This window comes from Mesoplodon mirus (genome assembly GCF_964341445.2).
Source record: "Mesoplodon mirus genome assembly, chromosome: 16".
NCBI classification, from domain to species: Eukaryota; Metazoa; Chordata; class Mammalia; order Artiodactyla; family Ziphiidae; genus Mesoplodon; species Mesoplodon mirus.
Genome location: NC_138992.1, coordinates 9,069,216 through 9,090,266, shown reverse-complemented (window position 1 = coordinate 9,090,266; position 21,051 = coordinate 9,069,216). Strand labels below are relative to the sequence as shown.

Here is a 21,051-nt window from a genome sequence, read left to right as displayed (position 1 = left end):
CTTTGGTGATTTATATTAGTGCATATGATCATGAAGAAAATGTAGAAAAAGTTCAGTATCTAGGCTACCTCAGTAATGGCCCTATGCAGGAGATATAATATTTCCAGCCTGAAAACTGTAGAAAAACGATAGGTAATAACTTGTCACAGATATAGGTCTGTGTTCCTCCAGCCTTCACCCAGCAGAACCTGAGTAACTAGTGTGTGCTAGATGCAGACACAAAGTCTGCCCCTGAATTTCTTGTATACTTGGGGACATGAGACATTAATTCATATGTCTGTACTTCAAGGCCCACTAGATGACTAAAGGGTGATGATGATTGAAGAGTGACAAGGAAAGATCAGTCATAACTGAAAGCAAATTTCTATAGCTAGAAGAAAGGGGGATAAGTAAAAATAATTAGAGTGACATTTAAGATTTAAAGGAAGCGATGTAATGTTTAACCAGGGCTTGAAAGATAAGAATCTTTACAGTGGGGAGGACATAAGAAAGGGCAGGTAATAAAGGGCTTCCAGCAGGAGTTTCTGTTTGTAGAAAAGCGTGTAAGGCGGATGTGCCAAAGCCTGCTCAGAGGTTGGAGAATAGGCACATTTGCCTTAAACACGAGATAAATAAGGGAGCAGCTCTGAAGTTACTGTTGGCAAGATCTGACTGGAGAACCCAGATGCCTTTTTACTTCATCAAGCAATGGGTAGATTTGCTTGGAGGAGTGATGTGGTTAGTGTTTAAGAAGCTCGTGGTGGCATAGAGGGAGAATTCTAGAAAGGTCTGGTTATCAGTCAGGATAGACAGGGTCAGTGGTTCTCAACTGTGGGTGATTTTGCCCATCCCACAGAACATTTGTCAACCCTAGAGACATTTTTAGTCATCACCACTGGGGCAGGCCTACTGGCATCCGGTGGGTAGAGGTCAGGGATGCTACCAAACATCCAGTGAGGCACAGGACAGTCCCCTTGGCAAGAATTACCTGGGCCAAAATGCCACTAGTGCCAAGGCTAAGAAACCCTGGCTAAGTTGTGCTGTGAGAACAGTCACAGGTTCTTAGTGGTTTAAACCAGTGAAGATGTGTTCATCGCTCCAACTAACTGTGCATAACTTCATGTCATCCGTATTCTGGAATCCAAGCTGACGGGATAGCCGCAATCTGAAATGTTACTCATACCCTACTGGCCAGAACTAGTTACACAGTCCCTCCTAACCACAAAGAGGCCAGGAATTGGAATCCTACTGTGTCCCAGAAAGAGAGTAAATTGCCGTATTTGATTAACAGCATTAGTTACTGCCATGGAAGGCTACCTTGGAGTAAAGGAGTAGTCAGTAGAAAGAAGCTAGTTTCTTTATGTTGGCCTCCTTTTAGTTCATTATTCACCCCTTCAGAAGGATAAAATCACAGTACAGTTGATCCTTGAACAACACGGGTTTGAACTGCATGGGTCCACTTACACACAGATAACTTTCAGTAAGTACATTCTGCAGTACTGTATGATCTTCAGTTGGTTGAATCTGTGAATGCAGAACTATGGATATGGAGGGCTGACTAAAGTTATAATGCAGATTTTTGACTGTGCAGGGGTCAGTGCCCCCAAGCCCCCATGTTGTCCAGGAGTCAACTGTATATACAAAGTGAGATGAGGAAGATGGAGTGTTGCCAGATTATGAAGTGACTGACTGTGCTGTTCGACTAAGCTTATAGACCCGAGCTTCCCAGTTGTTATTGGGAGCTTTACAGGTGCGTCTGGATATTTATCTCCTTAGTTCTTCAGGTAGCTGGGTCGGGCCTGGGGTAGTCAGCTTGCAGTGCAAGCAGCCTCTTCCTTTTATCTCCATATGCCTTGCGTGTATTATAATTATATATATGTGCTTTGATGTGAAAAAACTCGCGAAGCTCAGCATTAGTCAGTGGGCTGGATTTGGAGGTTTTTTGTTTTTTTCAAAAATAAATGAATGTATTTATTTATTTATTTTTGGCTGCACTGGGTCTTCATTGCTGTACGTGGGCTTTCTTCAGTTATGTCGAGCGGGGGCTGTTCTTCATTGTGGTGCGCGGGCTTCTCATTGCAGTTGCAGAGCACAGGCTCTAGGTATGCGGCTTCAGTAGTTGTGGCTCGCGGGCTCTAGAGCGCAGGCTCAGTAGTTGTGGCGCCCGGGCTTAGTTGCTCCTCAGCATGTGGGATCTTCCCGGACCAGGGCTCGACCCCGTGTCCCCTGCATTGGCAGGCGGATTCTCAACCACTGCGCCACCAGGGGAATCCCTGGATTTGTTTTAAAATTATAGTTTCGTGTGAAAAAGATTTACTTTAGAACAACTCTGCTGGTAGTATAGGAGGGGGTGTTGTATTAGACCAGTTAGTAAGTTATCCTCAGATCTAGGTAAGAAAAGATAAAGATTTTTGAATGATGGCACTCTTGAAAAATAAATATGGCATTGTGGAGATAAAGGAGGTTTATTAGAGATGTTAAAGTTGGGTTTAGAACATGTCGAATAGAATTGGTTAATAGAGAATTGGGAAATTTGAACTGGGTGTGGAACTGGAGATGTGGAGGGCTAACTGTAAAATGCTGTGCTGATTTTTGACTGTGCAGGTGTCAGCACCTCTAACCTCCTTGTTGTTCAAGGGTCAGCTGTATTAAACTGAGTTCACCCATCAATTTTATTTTTTTAATCTGCTTCATGAAATATAAAAGTCTGAGAGCACACTGTTTTATATATTTAGTAAGAGCAAAAAAGGCAAACTGCCTTAATTTCCTGAAAGTTTAAAATCTGAAATAGGTGGAGTTTATAAATGACATATCATTCTAACTAGCAAATAATGGGGGAAATTTTTTTAAATTTTAGATGAAGATCGACTTTCTAGAAGGAAAAGTATTGTGGACACCGTATCCATTCAGGTGGATATCTTACCCAACAGCATTCCTTCGGATGATATGGTAAGTTGCTGAAAGTTTATGATGAAGTACTGTCTTGAGATAGACAGCAATTTAAAAGAAGGTTTTGCCCCCCCACACTTTTAAACAGGATCAAATACAACTCTGATTTATCCCTAAATCAACAAAATTGTTAGTAGAAGTTAATCTGATTTAGCCTTGAACTTATTTATAATTTATTTTACTGAACTCATTTCATATACCTATAAAGATACATAAACTTAATATTGTGTGTTATGATATCACTAGATTTCACATTGTAGTAAAAGGAACCATAAGATAGAACTAAAGTACGTTTTTTTAATAAGAAATGCTGCACAAGGCCTGCTATTAAATCAGTAGGCCCTCCACTCCTATTTATTTTTAAAGATTTATGAAACATAAGTTGTGAAAATAAATGGAATTATATACTCTCGTGTGAAGCCAAATGCTCACTACTTTTAGAAAGTTTCAAAATTTCACCTATGAGAGAAATTTTTTTATCTTTTTGGATAGTAAATATAATGAATTTAACATAGGTTAAGCTGTATCAGTGACCTGTGTACTCTTTAAGGAGTTATTTGAAACATCACAGATATAATGTTCTCCTCCTGTTTCAATACAGCACAAGAGTGTACCCAACTGAGTTACAGGAAGAAAAAGCAGCCAGTATTCTCTAGCACTTATCCACACAAATCAGCAGAGAATTTTTTGATAGTCAAGTAAAAATGCCAGTGTGCCAGCATGTCAAGTCAGCTTCCTCCTTGTGGTTTATCCATTGTTTGCCTTCCTAGGTATTTCATTATTTCTCATTGGTACAATGTAAATAACTAAAAGAATATCCATGTAAGAAAAGAGGAAGGAAGTTGTCTGAATTCATGCTTTCTCAGCCTCCTTTCTCCCTCCTGCTTCCAATCCCTGTCAGTTAATTTGTCTTCAGGAACTAAAACTATTTGGTGGCCAGGGTACAGCCAATTAATTTATATCTTTCATGCTTTTAACTCCCTGTTATGTAAAATTAATCAGTTTTATCAAGGAATTATCTGCAGAGCATCAGAGTAGTTGGAATAGGCAGTTAGTGTTCATTTTGGAACTTGGGGCTTTAAGGTTGGTTTAGAGTTTCTTACCAGTTTAAGACTCAGGAAAAATCATCTTCCCTAAATTTCACCTCTTCAAAGCCATTTTAATTTTTACACTCCCTACTAGCAAGAAGGATATCTTGCTAGCTATATCTTTCAGTGATTATGAATTTGCTGCTGTTACCTTTTGAGGGAAGAAATTCATCCAAAGCCTTAGTTTATACTTGTCAAGAGTGCAGTCTATTTTATTGACTGGTATTTTTCCATTTGCCTTTTGTTAACCATTTTTATTTCTTTTAAAAATACATATATAGTACTTTAAAAGGTTGCAAAGAATCAGTCTATTTTGATAAAATGAACTGAAGAAACATTTGCATGAAGACAATATAGGAGGAAGATTCTTGAGCATGAATTTTACATGAAAAGTTCATTAATACATTTGTTAACTTATTAAAGATCCTTTTGTTTTATCTTTGCTATAACTATAAATCCTAAGTCAAATGTGCCTCACCCTGAGTATTTGAAAAGTTAAGTACAGTTTAGTATATAAGGTTTACTTGAGCACATTGGAGTTTCAAACTCATTTACCATTATGGTATCTGATTTTGTGTATTAGGTATGGTCGTTGAAACACCAGAAGACAGAATAACAGTACCTTCTAGGCTAAAACTAACTAATTTCATTATGTTGACAGGAGAAAGTGTCATCAGTTAGGTATTCACCAATTAATGGTGTAAGAAAATATCAGACTAATAATAAGTATATTTGCTAACAATGAATCAAATTAAAAAATTGCTTATTTGAAAAATTGCTCATAATTTCATCAAAATTACTTGAAATTGTATATACATAATCCCACTTAGTCCTCAGATGTATTTGATACCTGCTTTTAGAGCTTGTAATGTTGTTTAGATGGAGATCATAGGAAAACTTTTGTTTTCCCTAGATATAACTCAGCTTATTACTGTGGTCTATTAAAATACTTGGTCCATTTCTGAGGTATGTGAGTTCTAACATTTGCAATTCAAATTTTAGCCCACCATGAATCACTTAGTGAACTTCTCCTAAAAATTGCACTATATATGTATAAAGATACCTAAATTAAATTCAGGTGTTCAAGAAGATAAATGGCTAAAACATTTATTTATTTCAGCGGCGTCTCTGCCTCCAGAAATTAAGTGATCAGCTTGACTAATAGAATAAAGCACCATAGGCATGATTCTTTGATGCTGGGCGAATGCATCATCATTATCCAAATTAAGGAAAACAACAAACAGAGAAGAGTTACTAGATACAGTACTCTAGCTTTTCACTTATCCAGGATTGAACAGTTAATAAGTAAAAATTCTACGTAGTAAGAATTCTGGCCTTCTAGCTTCTCCTATGTTCTTTCTCCTATACTATAGTTGTTTCTCAAAAGTCTAAGCTCTTAACCAGTTGTAAGAACAACTTTGAAGTACTAGATTGCTTCTAGGTACAAATAATTGACCAGCCAGAGCCTAATCTTATATATCTGCTCCAAATATCTAGAACAAAGCAACTGAAAATTCCCAAGTTTAATCTGACTTCAACTAGAAATATGAGTCCTCAGTAGAAAAACTGAGGTAGTGGAACTCTTGCTGCTTTGATTTCCAGCTAAATCCTTTGTACAGAGAGCTAAGGTGCAAAGCATGAAGTCTTTTGTTTTCACTAGTCTTGCTGCCTTAGACTTAGCAAAAAGAAGCTCATGAGCTAAAATTAGGGATGACCAGAGTCCAAGGCAAGTACTCACATATCATTTCTTAACTTTTATTCAGAGATACTATAGTAACTGGATATATTATTCCTTCTGAAAATGTGCTGGTGCCACAAAAAGTATTACTGACTTTTTATGTAAGCACTTGATTTCACACCTTTTACATGTCTCAAAGCAAGCGAGATTTGAAAACTTCAAGTTAAAGGGAGTTTCTGGAGAATAAGACTTGGTGGTTGACCTTAAAAGATCCAGAATATAATTATTTTTAAATGTTGGTTAACTGTACTCATTGAACACTTCCCAAAGTAATAATTTTTTGCTTTAAAATTTTTGCATTTAAAGTTTTAGATTATTTCATTTTTGATTTTTAACCTGTATGTGGTACCAAAATTATAAAGGGTATAGAATACTTAGTTTTCATTTATTACATAGCTGAAGCTGCATTTATATATAATCTCTGCCTTGAATATTGGTTGGGTTGCCTTAAAGGTTGCTAATTCTGCCAGCCTTACATCAGTCTGTAGACTTCTTTGGGGAACCACTGTGGTAGGCCATTGTTAAAACCAATGAAAACATGGAGATTATTTGATACTGTTGAGTGTGATCACAAATCCAGCCAACACAAAGAAGAGAAAATATTTGTCAAGGTTCTTAGATGACTTGTAACTAGGTGAAGGTATCATTTATATTGACCGTTCTTAACTCTTTATTTTACTTAAAATCACTTTTCTCTAGGTTAGTAACACTGAAGAAATCACCTTTGAGGCGTTAAAGAAAGCAATTGGTGAGATTTTGCTTGTTAACTCTCCTAGTATTTTCTAGCTTATCTGTATCTTAGTACTTGTTTAAATGCCAGAATTAACAGAGGCAGCATGGCAAGTGTATATACTGTCGATTTCTATATAAATATATAATCAATTTATTAGCTTATGTTCTTTAGACTTTTGTAATTGTCCTGTCTTGTCATAGATAATTATTTTCCTCTCTATAGACTGACTTTTCTAGAATTATGAAAGCATATCACCATGTATTTGAATGCTGCCCTTATTTGGTGGCCAACATTGAGGCTGAGTGAATTTATGAGAAATAGTGAATGTATTTCCTTTTATAGGAGATGGGCAGGTGAATAATTCTGAGAGAATTACATAGAATGATTTTTAGTAGGCATATAGCAGTGTAATTAGAAGCGTGTTTCTCATGGGGTAAGAGAAAGGAGCTGGCTGAAATTGTCAGTGGGCACAATGGAGTCACATTAATCCTTGCTATTTTATCAGTGAGAACACTGAGGCAGAGAAATTAGCAACTCTCCTGAGATCACATAGCTAGTAAATACTGGAGACAAATTCCATACCCAGGTCTGACTGACTGTCATCTTTTCACTTATCTTTGCATAAAATAGTACTCTGATTTTTTTTTCTCCTGTAGCCTTTATGGAAATAAACTTTACCTTATATAATTTGCCTCTTTTAAACATTTTTTAAATGATTCCTTCAATTAAGTATTAATATAAATTCCTCCTAGGCTCATGATGCCTCGATCTCAATTCATTTCTAATTGGTAAAGCAATAGAGGGTGGAAATTGGCTCTCAATTTTTAAGAAATATTAGAATAAGAAAATCATTAACAAGGGAAGTGAAGCGCTCTAGTACCCATCATACATGAAATAAAATCTGACCTTTTTCAGCTTAATCCATTAGAGGATTTTTTTTCTTATTGTAATATCAAATTTGCCAAAATAAAATTAATTGAATTTAGTGAGCAGTTTTTGAACACCCATTATGTACAAGATACTGTGAGACATTTAAAAATTAATAAGACATGTTGAGGAACTTACAGTCTGGCAGTGGTTCTCAAAGTATGTCTTTGGACCCCTGGAGCTTTGGGGAAGACTCTTCCAAGGGATCCTTCAAGTCAAAAAGTATATTCAGCACAATACGAAGACATTATTTGCCTTTTTACTGCATGGATTAATATGAATGAAGGCAGTGGCATCAAACTGTACTAGTGGTCATTGAATTCTTCAGCACCACACATCCCCAGTTATTTTTTTTATCTATTTATTTTTTTTGCGGTATGCAAGCCTCTCACTGTTGCGGCCTCTCCCGTTGCGGAGCACAGGCTCTGGACGCGCAGGCTCAGCGGCCATGGCTCATGGGCCCAGCCGCTCTGCGGCATGTGGGATCTTCCCGGACCGGGGCACGAACCCGTGTCCCCTGCATCAGTGGACTCTCAACCACTGCGCCACCAGGGAAGCCCACTCCAGTTATTTTTAAAAGGCAAGATTTCTCTTAAGAATGCCTTTGAAGAATCAGTATAAATGATTAATTTTATTAATCTCATCCCGTGAATACATGCCTTTGGGAAGCACGTATAAAGCACTTCTTTGATTGCTTTTATTTGCAAGCAGAACTAGTTGATTTTTTTAAGGAACATCGCTTTTACTTTAAAAAAAAAAAAAAAGAAAAGAAAACCTGTGGTATTTGAAGGGAAGCTGTTACTTCAAGAGAAAAAAACTACCCTGACAGTATTTGCTCCCAGTGATAAAATTAGCACTTTTTAACAAAATTAGAATTTTGAAGGCTATGTCTGCCAGTGCAAGTTTGACAGTTCCCCAATATTTATTTATTTAAAGACTTTTCTAATGAGATCAGTGATAATAACTAACAAATGTGATTTTAAAGAGTATTTTACAGTGAAATATGTCTACATTTAGAGGGTCTGCATAAATCAGTGGAGCAGTATTCCAAATGACCTTGCGTGATGTTACACAACCATACCTGAGTAAAGCTCTATTAAAACTGTAGAACAGACCAATAGATGTTACTATAACCAGTTACAAAAAGTTCATTAATAAGGTTTCAAATTCCATATTGCAACTAACTTTTAAGAAACTACCGTTTATCACGTTTTGTTGTAGTGTCCAAGAAGAAATAGCTACAATTCTGTGAAAAGGCTATTTATTGAATTACTCTTTCCCAGTCCATACCTGTGTGAGTTTAGTTTTTCTTTATATACTTCAACCAAAATAACATATTGCAGTGGATTGAATGCATCTGCAGGTAGAATCCAACTGCTTCTATTAAGTCAGACATTAAAGAGATTTTCAAAAATAGAAAACAGTGCCATTCTCTTCACTAAATCTTTTCATTTTAGAAAATATCATTATTTTTTCATGAAACAATTATTTTCGTTAACATATAGTGGTTTCATTTCTTTAATGCATTTAATGAATATTTTTAAAGTCTCATTTTTATATTGTAATATGGAAAATATCGAATGATGTAATACATAAAGAAAGCAATTTGGCTTTCTTAATAATTTTTCAGAGTATAAAGGAGTCTTAAAACAAAAAGTTTGAGAACTACTGGACTAATGCATGAAAAGAAACTTGCTGCCTGCAGGCCAAATTTAGGTGGAAGTATTATTTTCAGAAATTGGATTTGAATAAAGACCAGGGATGTATGCTCAGCTTGCCCAAGTCCTGTTTTTCTTACTGCTTTTAAAACATTTATGTTTCCTGCCTAGCCTCTGGCACATTTGAGCTTGTGACCCTGATCTAGTGAACACGAGAGATGTGATCATAATTCTGTATTATAGTCATTCAGAAAAAGTACATAAATTCGACAACTTTGTTAACCTGCCACAATTTCAGAGGGGGGAAAAGAAACCTATTTCGTTTGTACCTGCTATATCCATTTTTTTAAACTAGCTAATTGTTACAGTTTGTCTACCTGAAGAGAAGCTTTGTTTTTGAAGAACCTTGAACAGATTGTGTTTCATCTTATGAAATCCTTGACCAGGAAAAAAAACGCTGAAGAGTTACTGAGTTGTTACTGTAGACCATCAATAAATAAGCCATTAATTAGCCTTCTTTTCAGATTCTTAAGCAAATAGACATAGTTATTATATGTATCAAAATGACAGGCATTTATTATTTTATTATCTCACAAACTCTGGCCAGACCACACGTCATCTTAAGATTTAAAAAAAAATCCCTTTTCAAATTGGGGAAGATAAATGGAAAAGGCTAGAACAATACGGTTCCACATGACCCTATCTATATTTCAATCACGCCGTTCACTATCAAGTTTAGCAGACTTTTAACTTAGTACCTCATATGTGCAAGGGCATGATTATTAATAAAAGAATCATCCTTCAGGAGGGGCCTTGAAGTTGTTTAACTTGTAGGAAGTTGTCATGCTTCTGCTTTTATTTGGTAAGAGAGACAAAGGTAGTCTTATGAAAAAGGGTTTTGTGCTGTGTAGTTTTTTAATTTTTTTATATGTGGGCTTTCTAGCCTTAACTAAGACACTTCAAGGATGTCACACCTTTTGCTTTTTTCCCTATACAAGTAGTCCTATAAATTACCCTTATTTTTTATTTATAGATCATTTGCTCTTTTGGTCATTGGAAAGGTTCTGTGAAATTTTGTATTCCTTTTAATGGGTCTTTTTAAACATTTATATAGATACCAATGGAATGGAAGAACAGGAAAAGGAAAAGAGGCGTCTAGTGATAGAGAAATTCCAGAAAGCACCTTTTGAAGAAATAGCAGCACAGTGTGAATCCAAAGTAAGTGAATACATGGTGAAGGGGTGGCGGGTGGAGTTTGACTTGGTGGAAGCTGTCCTGGTAATTGGTAGGTGGATTCCAAGCTTCAGCAGATCAACAGAATCCACAAGGTAGTGGATTTGATAGGGACTGAAAACTGAAGACATAGCTATGAAGCCTAAATAATTTTTTTGTATAATGTCAGCTGATGGGAATGGCAGATCCCAAATTAAATGTTAACGATTGTTATTGCTTTGAAACTGTTTTTGCAGTGGTTTTCAGTGATTTTGCTGTAGGTATTTTGTGTGTCTATCGATTTTGTTTTTACCAGTGAGACTAGGGAGGGAATAAAAGAGAAACTTTACATTAAATTCCAATGTATAAGACAGATAAAACCAAAACATTAAAGCATTCTGTACCATCAGTTTAATAGTTAGAGTTACGCTTTGTCCTTTAAATCACACTTGTATTATTACTTATGGGTATTTGGAAAATAATAGATCCATTCTTAACACTTTTTTTCTCCTTTGTAGGCAAATTTGCTTCATGATAGACTTGCTCAAATATTGGAACTCACCATACGGTAAGAGTTTTGGTACTACAAGAGCAATAAAGCAACAAAATAGAAACCATTAGATCCCTATAAATTTGTGGCTTTTTAAGTAATTGTGCTTTTCATTTAGGGTAATTACACAAGATCATACAGGTCTCTGCCTCAGTGGTTATTCTGTTTACTGGATTGTCTGATACCATTTCTTGTCCAGGGGGCTTCTAGCTTTTCTAGCTTTCCTTTTTAGATCATTTATTCCTTTAAAATGGTCCTATAAGGACATTTGAGTAATTGGAAGACTCTTATTCTAATGATATGTTTAAAAAGGTAATTTCTCAGATTTAACCATTGTGACCTATAAAAACTACAGTTTTATATGGTTCAACCTCATAGTTCTTTCCAGGGCAATAATGATTCTACCTATGCAGATGGCTCACTTGAATTATTAAACTTTACTTGAGTTTTCCTAAGTCATGTCTATTTGTGTCCTGTTATTAGTTATAGTCGGCCCTCCATATCCGCAGGTTCTGCATTCGCAAATTCAACCAACTGTGGATCAAAAATATTTGGGAAAAAAAAAATTCCCAGAAAGTTCCAAAAAGTAAAACTTGAATTTTCTGCATGCTGGCACTATTTACATAGCATTCACATTGTATTAGGTATTATAAATAATCTAGATACGATGAAAAGTATAAGGGAGGATGTGTGTAGGTCATATGCCAGTACTGCTCCATTTTATATAAGGGACTTGAGCATCCAAGGATTTTGGTCTGTGTGGAGGGTCCAGGAACCAATCCCCTGTGGATACCATTGAACAGTTGTATCTTATGCTCCAAAAACATAAGGCATCTAATATCGGTTTTACTGTGTCTGTTGGTTGTTAAGTAATGAAGCACATGACAGAGGGAGAGAAAAGCTCCACGTTCCGCCTAAGGAAAGAACCTCTGCATATTCTTATATTGACTTCAGTGTGGAGACTGGTCTGTGCAGAATGTGGCACAGTAAAGGAGCCATAGATAGAAATTGTGCTTCTGAAATTTTTTTTTACATCGCCGTATCTTTTTTATTTTCAACTTGATTAACTAAATCTTTTTTGCTTCAAACCCTGTATGTATCCTTATAAACAGAATAAACAGGTAGATGCTCGAGTTCACTTGCTTTTTTTTCCCCAGCCATTTTTCTGCCTTCATACACAAGGCATGTTTTCATCACTTTAACATCTTATTCTAGGCGTTTACCACCAATAATGCCCCCCACCCCGACTAAGTTGAGAATCACTCATTTATAAAAGATCAGAACAGAGAATCAGACTAAAATACGCAATATACTCTATACCTTAGATTCAAAGAAAATTGCTGGATGTGGGCATTTATGCACAACCTAAAAGTTGAGAAGTTAAGTTTTATTTGGGGACCTTGCTGAGGACTATAGCCCGGGAGACGGTCTCTCAGGTAGCTCTGAGGAACTGCCCCGAAGAAGTAAGGGAGGAGCCAGGATATATAGGAGTTTTTGGCTGGAAAAAAACATGTAGGCAAACATCAAAAGATCACTGCTAATCACAAAGAGCAGACATCTGAGGTTGATGATTTTAGTGCTTTTCTATGCATGGGAAGGTGCAAGGATCTGGGTTCATTGAAATTATTCCTTAGATATGCATCTTAACTGTCTAGGGCCAGTATCCAAAGAACAGAATGCTCCCTGTTTTTCTCCATCCTGAATTCCCCTCAGGGCGCACCATTGTAGGCGACTGCAGTGGCTGATGGCTTGATCTTGCAGAACTGGAATGGCAGGCAACACTCCCTGTCCACAGCTTCTCTGATGTCTGTTAATTGTAACAGTAAATATCTGCTGCTTTTACTAATCCTCCCCACAGTCCTGAAAAGTTAGGTAGATCCTTCCCCCCACACCAAGTAAAGACACTGAGGCTTAGAGAAGTAAAGTAACTTGCTGAAGTTTGTCCAGCTAGTGAGTGGAAATAATCAAAATTCAAATCCATAACACATGTTCTTAAAAGAACTGTTGCTAGAGACCACCATGTTACATTTAATCACACTATCATAACTATATGGATTTAATATTTTAGAATAAGTACTGTGACTAATTTGGTTTCATTGGTACTGCAACTACTACTAATAATTTGTATTTATTAAGCCTTACTGCTAATAGTTATTTACTGGACACTTATGGTGTTCTAGGCACTGTGCTAAGTGCATTCTTTCATTTAGTGTTTACAACAGATTTTAAAAATACGTAGTGATTATTTTTACTTTACAAATGTAGAAACAGATTCACGTAGAAGTTTGGTAATTTATCCAAGGTCACCTAGTTAGGAAGTAGTAGTTTTGGGTACCTTACATGATACAGAGAAATGAAATAGACTTCTTAGTGTACCTTCAGGGTTTTCAGTTTCTATTTGATATATTTCCTCTTGTTAATTTGCCTCATTCTAACTATGAGATAGAGAAAAGAGTTTGTATGCTTGAGAAAAGAAACAAAATAAGCAATATTACATCTCAGTTTCCATTGTTCCTTCATTCACTTTGACCTTAGTACAATAAGAAAAAAATTACAAGAAATGCAAAGGAGCAGGAAAATACAGAAAAAGAATAAGCAGCCCCCCAGATGATTGATCCAATTGTTGGAATTAGTAGACAATGACCTTAAAAGAACACACACACATATCAAAGAATTTAAAGGAAAAAATATGTATATTTTAGGAGAGAAATGGAAAGTCTAAAAAAAGAACCAAATTGTAGTTCAAGAACTGAATGTTATAATATCTGAAAGAAAAAAAATGTCACTGGATGGGCTTAATAGTATATTGGACATTATAGAAGAATTCGCATATATTGCTCATAGGAGTATAAATTGGTACACTTTGCAAAACTTTGGCAGTGTCTTATAAAGTTAAACATATACCTGCTCTTGATCCTGTAATCCCGTATCTCAGTATTTGCCCAGAGAAATGAAAACTTAGATTCACAAAAAGACATGTACATGAATGTTTTAGCAGCTTTTTTCATAATTACCAGATGCCCATCAACAGGAGAATGGAGAGAGAGTAAACAAATAATGGCACTCTTAGTATAGTGAAATACTATTCAGCAGTAAAAAGGAACACATTTTGGGGGTAAATTTTAAAAAATGCATTGAGCAAAAGAAATCAAACATAAATGAGTATAGCTTGTATGGACCATTCCTATAAGCTGTATAGACCATGTGAAATTCAAGAACAAGTGACACGAACCTTCAGTGACAGCGATCAGAACATAGTTACTGTTGGATGTGGGTGTATGTGTACGGGTATGTGGGAGTAGGGAGAAATTGGTTGAGGACACAAAGGACCTTTTCTGAATGATGAAAGTGTCAGTATCTTTATCTATGGTCGAGATAAGAATGAAGTAATGAATTGAGGGGAGAACATTGGTATCATATGATAAAAGATCAGTTTCCGAAACTGATAAAAGAAAAATATCTGAGTAGAAATACAGGCAGTAGACTCAAATAGACAATTCATTTTAAAAGAAACACAGAATGGATACTAAATCTACAAAGGTATGTAGCATTAGTAGTAACCCAAAATGTGAAAATAAAAGAAAGAATGAATTCCCTGTTGCCTGCCAGAGTGCCAAAGATTAAAATAACAAGAAAGAATGATTATACCCAATATTTGTAATGGTGTAAGAGGATGGGTACACTCCGATGTTGAAAGTATGAATTGCCAGTATTATGGCAATGTGTACCAGTCTCAAAAATGTAAGTACACTTTGATGCAGAAATTCTCTGTGTGTAAGACTACAAACCAAGGAGACAGGATAAAATTATGTGTAAGAATAGACCTGTCAGCATTATTTATGATAATGAAAAATGAAAATGAACCTATATCTGTCCGTTGAAGTAAATCAATTATAATATATCTATATATTGAAGTACCATGCGGTGGTCATCAAAAGAAGTTAATATATGTATATATAAGATTTTTTACCAGTGAAACAAAGCAAGCCTACATGAGTGGGTATAGCGTAATCCCACTGTAAAAATTATATATACATACATTCAGAGGAGAATGTCTAGTGTAGACTTAGAAACAGCTCAGTACCACTGTGATCTATGTGCCATGCCACCGTGTAGCTGGCCCGCAATTCCATCACACTGATCCCTGCGATGAAGGAGCCTCACTCCGCTGCTGGCAGGTAGTAGCGAGAGTGCTCTGTGAAGTGAACAACTTTGCAATGCACCTGTTGACAATGCCTTGCTCTTTTACAGCCCTCCTCCCAGCCCATCAGGAACACTGACCATTACTTCTGGGCACGCCCAATACCAGTCTGTCCCGGTCTACGAGATGAAGTTTCCAGATCTGTGTGTGTACTGAGTGGCTAACGAAGACCTCAGCATAAAGCCTAAGAATTAGGGCCAAGCTGAGTTTTCAGGGTTTACTTAATGTGTGTTAACATACTTCTTGAAAATTATGATGGAATTTATCTTTAACCGAATGCTTGGCATATCAGATTAGATATCTTGCAGCTATATTATATGATTTAGAGTACTTTTGAAGATAGGTTTATGCCATGTTAATTTTTTTTGAGGTTCCTGATGGCTTTTAAAATCGAACATATATTGGTCTCACATTAATTGTTAAATAGTATATTTAAAAATTTTCACAAACATGTAATTCAAAAAAAAATTAAGCCTTCAGAGGGTTGAAGGTGTATGAAGTGTCTACTGTATTTCTTAGACATCTACGCAACTGCTTAAGATTAGAATTGCTGTTGTTTTTCTTTATCTGCAAAAGCAAAACCATACAAATATATTCCTAATCCTGGAGCTGCAAAACTGTTCTGTGGCTCTTTGTCCCCATGTTTTAGATGTCGTGGTGGGCATCCCTCTGTTCGTTCGCTGTAACAATATGTGACAGTCATTCCTCAACTTGTTTGTGGAAATGACATTTACTGAGTAATATTCCTAGAATATGACCCTAAAATCTCAGATTTAAAGTGTCTAGTTCTTGTAATACTGTGTTTTCTGCCAAAAGTTTGACCGTTCTACTTGAGAGTCTTAGAGCTTGCTCTTGGAGTACGGAACTGTGCAATATTTTTTACATCATTAGATGTATTAGTTTACAGACTATGCTTTGAAATTATAGTAGTATTTTGCTGTGGCTCCATTAATTAAATGAGCTATATATTTAGTATAGGAAAAAAAGACATTTAAAACAGCTACTAGTTCACCTGTGAAGAGTGTGTACATTTTGATTTCTGTTGAGAGCATATTAATTTACATTTTAATATTGTGCAGTTTTTAAATCCTTATAGTCAAAAAATGCCCCGAATGGACTTTCAGTTTGTAAGATTTGAACTGCAACTTGTATGCATCTCTGTTTAGGATTTGTGATATTACATTTGAGAAGAGTGCCTATGGGTTTAGCAATCAAGTGTGCTGTAGATGGTCAATTTAAGCTTGTATTGATTTAAGCTACCAAGATTACATGTGCTGACAGACTTAACAGTGTTCTTAAAATTGTGTAAATTTTAGTGAATTCTATCACATGGCAAAGACGAACGATTTTCTTTGCAACTCATAAAATTCTTTTAGGACATTTTAATAAAATAATCTGTTTATAATTCCACTACCTTTTCAGATTTGATTCCCTTTTACATAAAACAATATACATATCAAAAATTGTAACCCAAAAAACAATTGCAGTTTTAACTTTAGATTTTGTTTGAAAAGTTGCAGTGAAGAAAGGCATTTTATTACTTGGTGTTTACAATTATTTGGATACCTTTAGTAGAAACAAAAAAGTGAGGAAGTAATAATAGAACAAGCATACTCAAAATTTTTTCGAATATTTAAACCAAAGTACAGCATCTTGAAACATCTTGCAGAAGATCCTAGTCTTTTTAAACCTATCAAATGATACTCAAACATCCTGGGTGGTTTACTCACTGTAGATAAACAAGACGTTGTTTTCCAGGTGATAGTGCAGAGTCACCACCTGGGGGGTGAAATGGCCCCACTGCAGCTGTCACTGTCACTTTACCTCTTGACGAGGTAAAATGTTTCACCATTTAATAGGCCACGTTTTATGTTTTTTTAATTTCCCTTTTTTTCTTCTGTATTTTTAAAGAAAGATTGTGTAAAAATCTAAGCAGGGGGACATGCAAAAACAATCATCATCCACTTGGATGTCATTTTATAGATTAACACTGTGTGCTTTTGTATGAAAAAATATATATAATTTAATAGTATAAGAAAAAAGATATATATTCATTTGCACTCATGCAAAACAAATTTTGCTGTACTACAAAATTTCATGTTTCTCTGTGATTTAAAAATGCATGTATAGCATGTAAAGGAAAACCGTTTCAGTTAATGTTTATCACACCTCTCTCTTGGTCTGTTTTGTAAACTGTAGATTTGGGTTTTGTGGGATTTCTTCCTGTTGTAGTTGTTTTTAAATCACAGTAGACTTCTGTAGATCCTAGATTACTGAACTGGTCTTGTTAACAACGATCCCCAAGAATTGAGGGGTCTTTTCTTAGGCTTTCTGTCCCTTCCAGGAGATTGCAGGAGATCCTGCACGTCATAGGTATGCCTACTGTATTACAGACAGTTTGGATACTGAAAGTTTAGGATGTGTTGAAGTTCACTGTATTGCTCTATTTTTGTAGATATTTAAAACTCTTAATAAAAACTGTTAAATCATCCTCTTTTTGCTGTATACTGTGGCTTATATCATTCATTTTTTTTCCTTGACATTGAATAGTTAACATTGAAATGTTCCTCCTATACTTGTGTTGTCTTTGCTTATATAGTCATTGGAGTTAGCCTAAACCCACACACACTTCCTCAATACTTCTGAACTCATTATCTTTTAGAATCATAACACTGTACTTAACCAGCAGTTAACTTCCCTTTCCTCTCAATATCTCTTTTCCTCCTTTCTGAAAATGGTACTAATTTGTTTTATTCATGCCAATATATGTACTAAATGTAATGAATTGAGTTTTTTGAAATGTAACAATTCACTGTGCAATTCATATGTAAGCAATAAAACAAAATCAAATTACTTCTGTATACATACATTTTTGTAATAGCCATTGCATTTATTAAATTAAACGTATTCACTATTTTGCTTTAGTTAAAAATGAAGAACTTCAGTGAAAGTCAAGCTGCCAAATGGATTCATCCTCACATACATTGGAAGAATCAGAACCATAACTGCAGGAAGCCAGTAACTTAGCCTAGGTTCTCCCAAAGCAGAGCCAAAGACAAAGGCTTACATGTAGGAATTGCTCTGGGAAGTGATTCCAGGGAACCCCAGCAAGGGACTGGACCAGTGAAGCGGAATGAGAAAAAGCTCATTAAGAGGGTTTATTTATGAATTGCCAGCACCATAGGTGACTGGAGATCCATCCTACTGGACAGTCTAAGGAGTCTCATGAAATAATCTCAGAGCTGTCCACCCAGATGATGAAAGCTGGGGAAGCATGTATCCTCGGCTTCTGTTCTTCATGGTCAAGGCTGGCCCTGTTGACATGAACTCCCCCGCGTTTTTGGATTGTGTGTGCTTGAGTGCTGGGCAGTTTCCCACGGTGTGCCATGCCTTTTTCTCAGAGAAGTCCTGTGTCCCATGCACGAAGTATAGAGGTACAGAAGGCAGGCATTGTCAGATTCCACCCCCATGCTTGAGGCAGGTTGAAGCCTGGGTGGAACTGGTTATCACAGCAAGATCTGGAGTAAGGTAGGGTTGGATGATGTGAAGTCAGGCAAAAGATATCCAATGTAGCACCACCTGGTGTGGTATTTAAGGCCAAGACTAAATCTAGGAGCATCAGATTTATAATTTCATGTTTCCACCATCTTAGTTTAATGAGCCAAGGGAGAGATTTTTTAAAGATGGGAGACTTCAGGGCATGTTTGCATGCTGATTAGAATGATACAGAAGAAGAGAGGGATGAATTGATATAGAATAAAAAGGAAATATTTGCAGGAATCAAGCCCTGGAAAAGGCAATAGGGGGGTACTGTACCCAGAGCGTAGGTGGAGGGATTGACCTTTGATATGGATAAGGAACACTTTTTTCATTGAAACAAGAAGGAAGACAAAGACCGCCAGTAATTTTGTAGCTTTGGTGGCAAGAAGATCAGGACATTCCCACTGGAAAACTTCAATTTTCTCAATGGAGTATTAGGTGAGGTCATTGTTGCCATGTGCCTTGCATTTCTGCATGTCTTGTGAACAGAGACACTGTCTTCTGGGTTATCTTTTTTAAGGATATAGTACATCCTACAGACTTGCAACACAGAGATGGCATCTCCCTTTGGAGCCAAGGACAGACATGCTTCTTGTCCTGTATAATACAGATGATCTCTTTTCTGGGGTAAGAGGCAGGCTTGTGGCCAATTATAAATATTTTAGGTTCCCTATGTATTGAAACCCACCCTGTGTGTAGGTGTTACCTGACCCTCTGCATTGGCCCAGGGCTTGAGGAGCCAGCATAAATGCTCATGCTCAGGCTACTGCCATTACTGTAAGTAGTAAAGTCCTTTGTCTCTGACCCAAGCATCTCGTATCTTCTGCCATCATCCATGAAATGCAGACCAACTTGTTAAGTTACAAATAAGGTAAAATCTCAGACCCTTCCGCTCTGGACAATTCTCAGCTGAGAGCAAGGGGAGCTGTGGAAGACTTGAGGAGAGGAGGAAAGGGACCAAACAATTGTCTTGGAGCGCAGAAAACTCAGCTTACTAAGAAAGGGTTGAGCGTCCGTTTGAGGGTTTTGTGGTCATGAGCTTCCAGTGAAGGGGGTCAGCTCAGTTGCTTTTCTCATTCAGCAACATTCAGCTGCCTCAGGTGAAGGTGTGGAGAAGGCAGCAGTCACCATACCTGTGGGCGGCCTAGCACGGTGCCAGCCATGGGAAGCGGACACTTAGCACACACCTGCTGGTTAAAGGAAGGGAGTGCCGTTGGTGGCACGCCTCGCCTTGACCGCTGTAGTGCCTGCGGGCTGACTGCCAGCCAGTCTCACCTGCATTTCTTTGCCTAAAGGCTTCCTCAGCCTCCAGAGCCTCCGGCCCCCAGGTGCCGCAGGCAGGAGACATCGCCCTCCATGGGAGTAGACTGATCTGATAGAAGGTGGTCTGTCTCCTCTCCCGGGTGTGTGTGTGTGCGCGTGTGCGTGTGTGTGCGCGCTATGCGTATTCTACTTCCAGGGGCAACTGCCTTGGTAACGCAGCTTTCACTGGCTACCGTTCCTCTGTCGTCTTATCCCTTTGCTCTCCCCTCAGCGTTTCCTGCACTTTCCAAATAAACCACTTGCTCTCAAGTCCTTGTCTGAGGGTCCGCTTCTGGGAGGACCCAAATTTAAGCTGTTACTTAAAAGGTCACATTCAAATCTTATTCAAAAGATTCCAACGTGAGGGACTTCTCTGGCAGTCCAGTGGTTAAGACTCCACGCTTCCACTGTGGGGGGCACGGGTTAGATCCCTGGTTGGGAAACTAAGATCCCACGTGCCACGCAAAAAAAAAAAAAAAAGATTCCAATGTGTTGGATTCATCGAAAGGTGCTCATCAGGTGATTTCCCTGGAAGGTGGGGAACGGTATCAGCTGCTGGCTTGGCACCACGACCTTTTGATTTCTTAAGGTTTTCAATTCTTTAACGTCAGGATAGTTCCACACCATGAGAAGGTCACGAACACGAACTCTTCAGAGGCTCTGCTTTCCCTCCTGTCTGAGGAGCAGTCGGGGACCCTGTATCTTCTCGCTGCAGGACGCGTGATTTATGGGAATAGAGAACCAAGGATGTGATGTGAACTCTAGTTTGTGTCCTTATCAGATATTGAAGGGGATTCCGGAGGCACGTTGCCTTTTTGCCTGATGCACAGTAAAATCTCAATAACTATCAGATGGGTGGGTGGGTGGATGGAGGGATATAATTTCCATTTTTTTGTAATTCCTATTATATTTGTCTGTGTCCGAGTGGGCATTGGCATCCCCCAAACTTCCAGCCACTGGGATAAACCCTATCATTTTTTTAAAAATCAATTTAATATTGCCAGACCCAAGACAGGGTTATCAGTGATTCTTCATGGAGGTGGCTGAGGCCATTCTCTTAATAATATACCGGAAGAGCTGTCATCTCAGTCCTTGGCATATGTCTTTGGTGGGTTATTGGTGACCCATAGGTGATCTCATAAGATTGATTAAACATACTCCCTTCTGTGTTTTT

General features: G+C 37.4%; 1 protein-coding gene across 4 annotated transcripts in view; it reads left to right on the top strand.

The window, feature by feature from the left end:
• The window catches only part of EFR3A (EFR3 homolog A), a 90,039-nt gene extending 72,170 nt beyond the window's left edge, over positions 1-17,869 (top strand). For all 4 annotated transcript variants that reach the window (XM_082601303.1, XM_082601304.1, XM_082601306.1 and 1 more), the window contains 5 exons: positions 2,837-2,928; positions 6,454-6,502; positions 10,187-10,290; positions 10,803-10,852; positions 15,086-17,869. In XM_082601303.1, the coding sequence (XP_082457429.1) occupies positions 2,837-2,928; positions 6,454-6,502; positions 10,187-10,290; positions 10,803-10,852; positions 15,086-15,191 (401 nt within the window). In that variant the 3' untranslated portion in view covers positions 15,192-17,869. The remainder of the gene's footprint in view (positions 1-2,836; positions 2,929-6,453; positions 6,503-10,186; positions 10,291-10,802; positions 10,853-15,085) is intronic.
• The last annotated feature ends 3,182 nt before the right edge of the window (positions 17,870-21,051 follow it).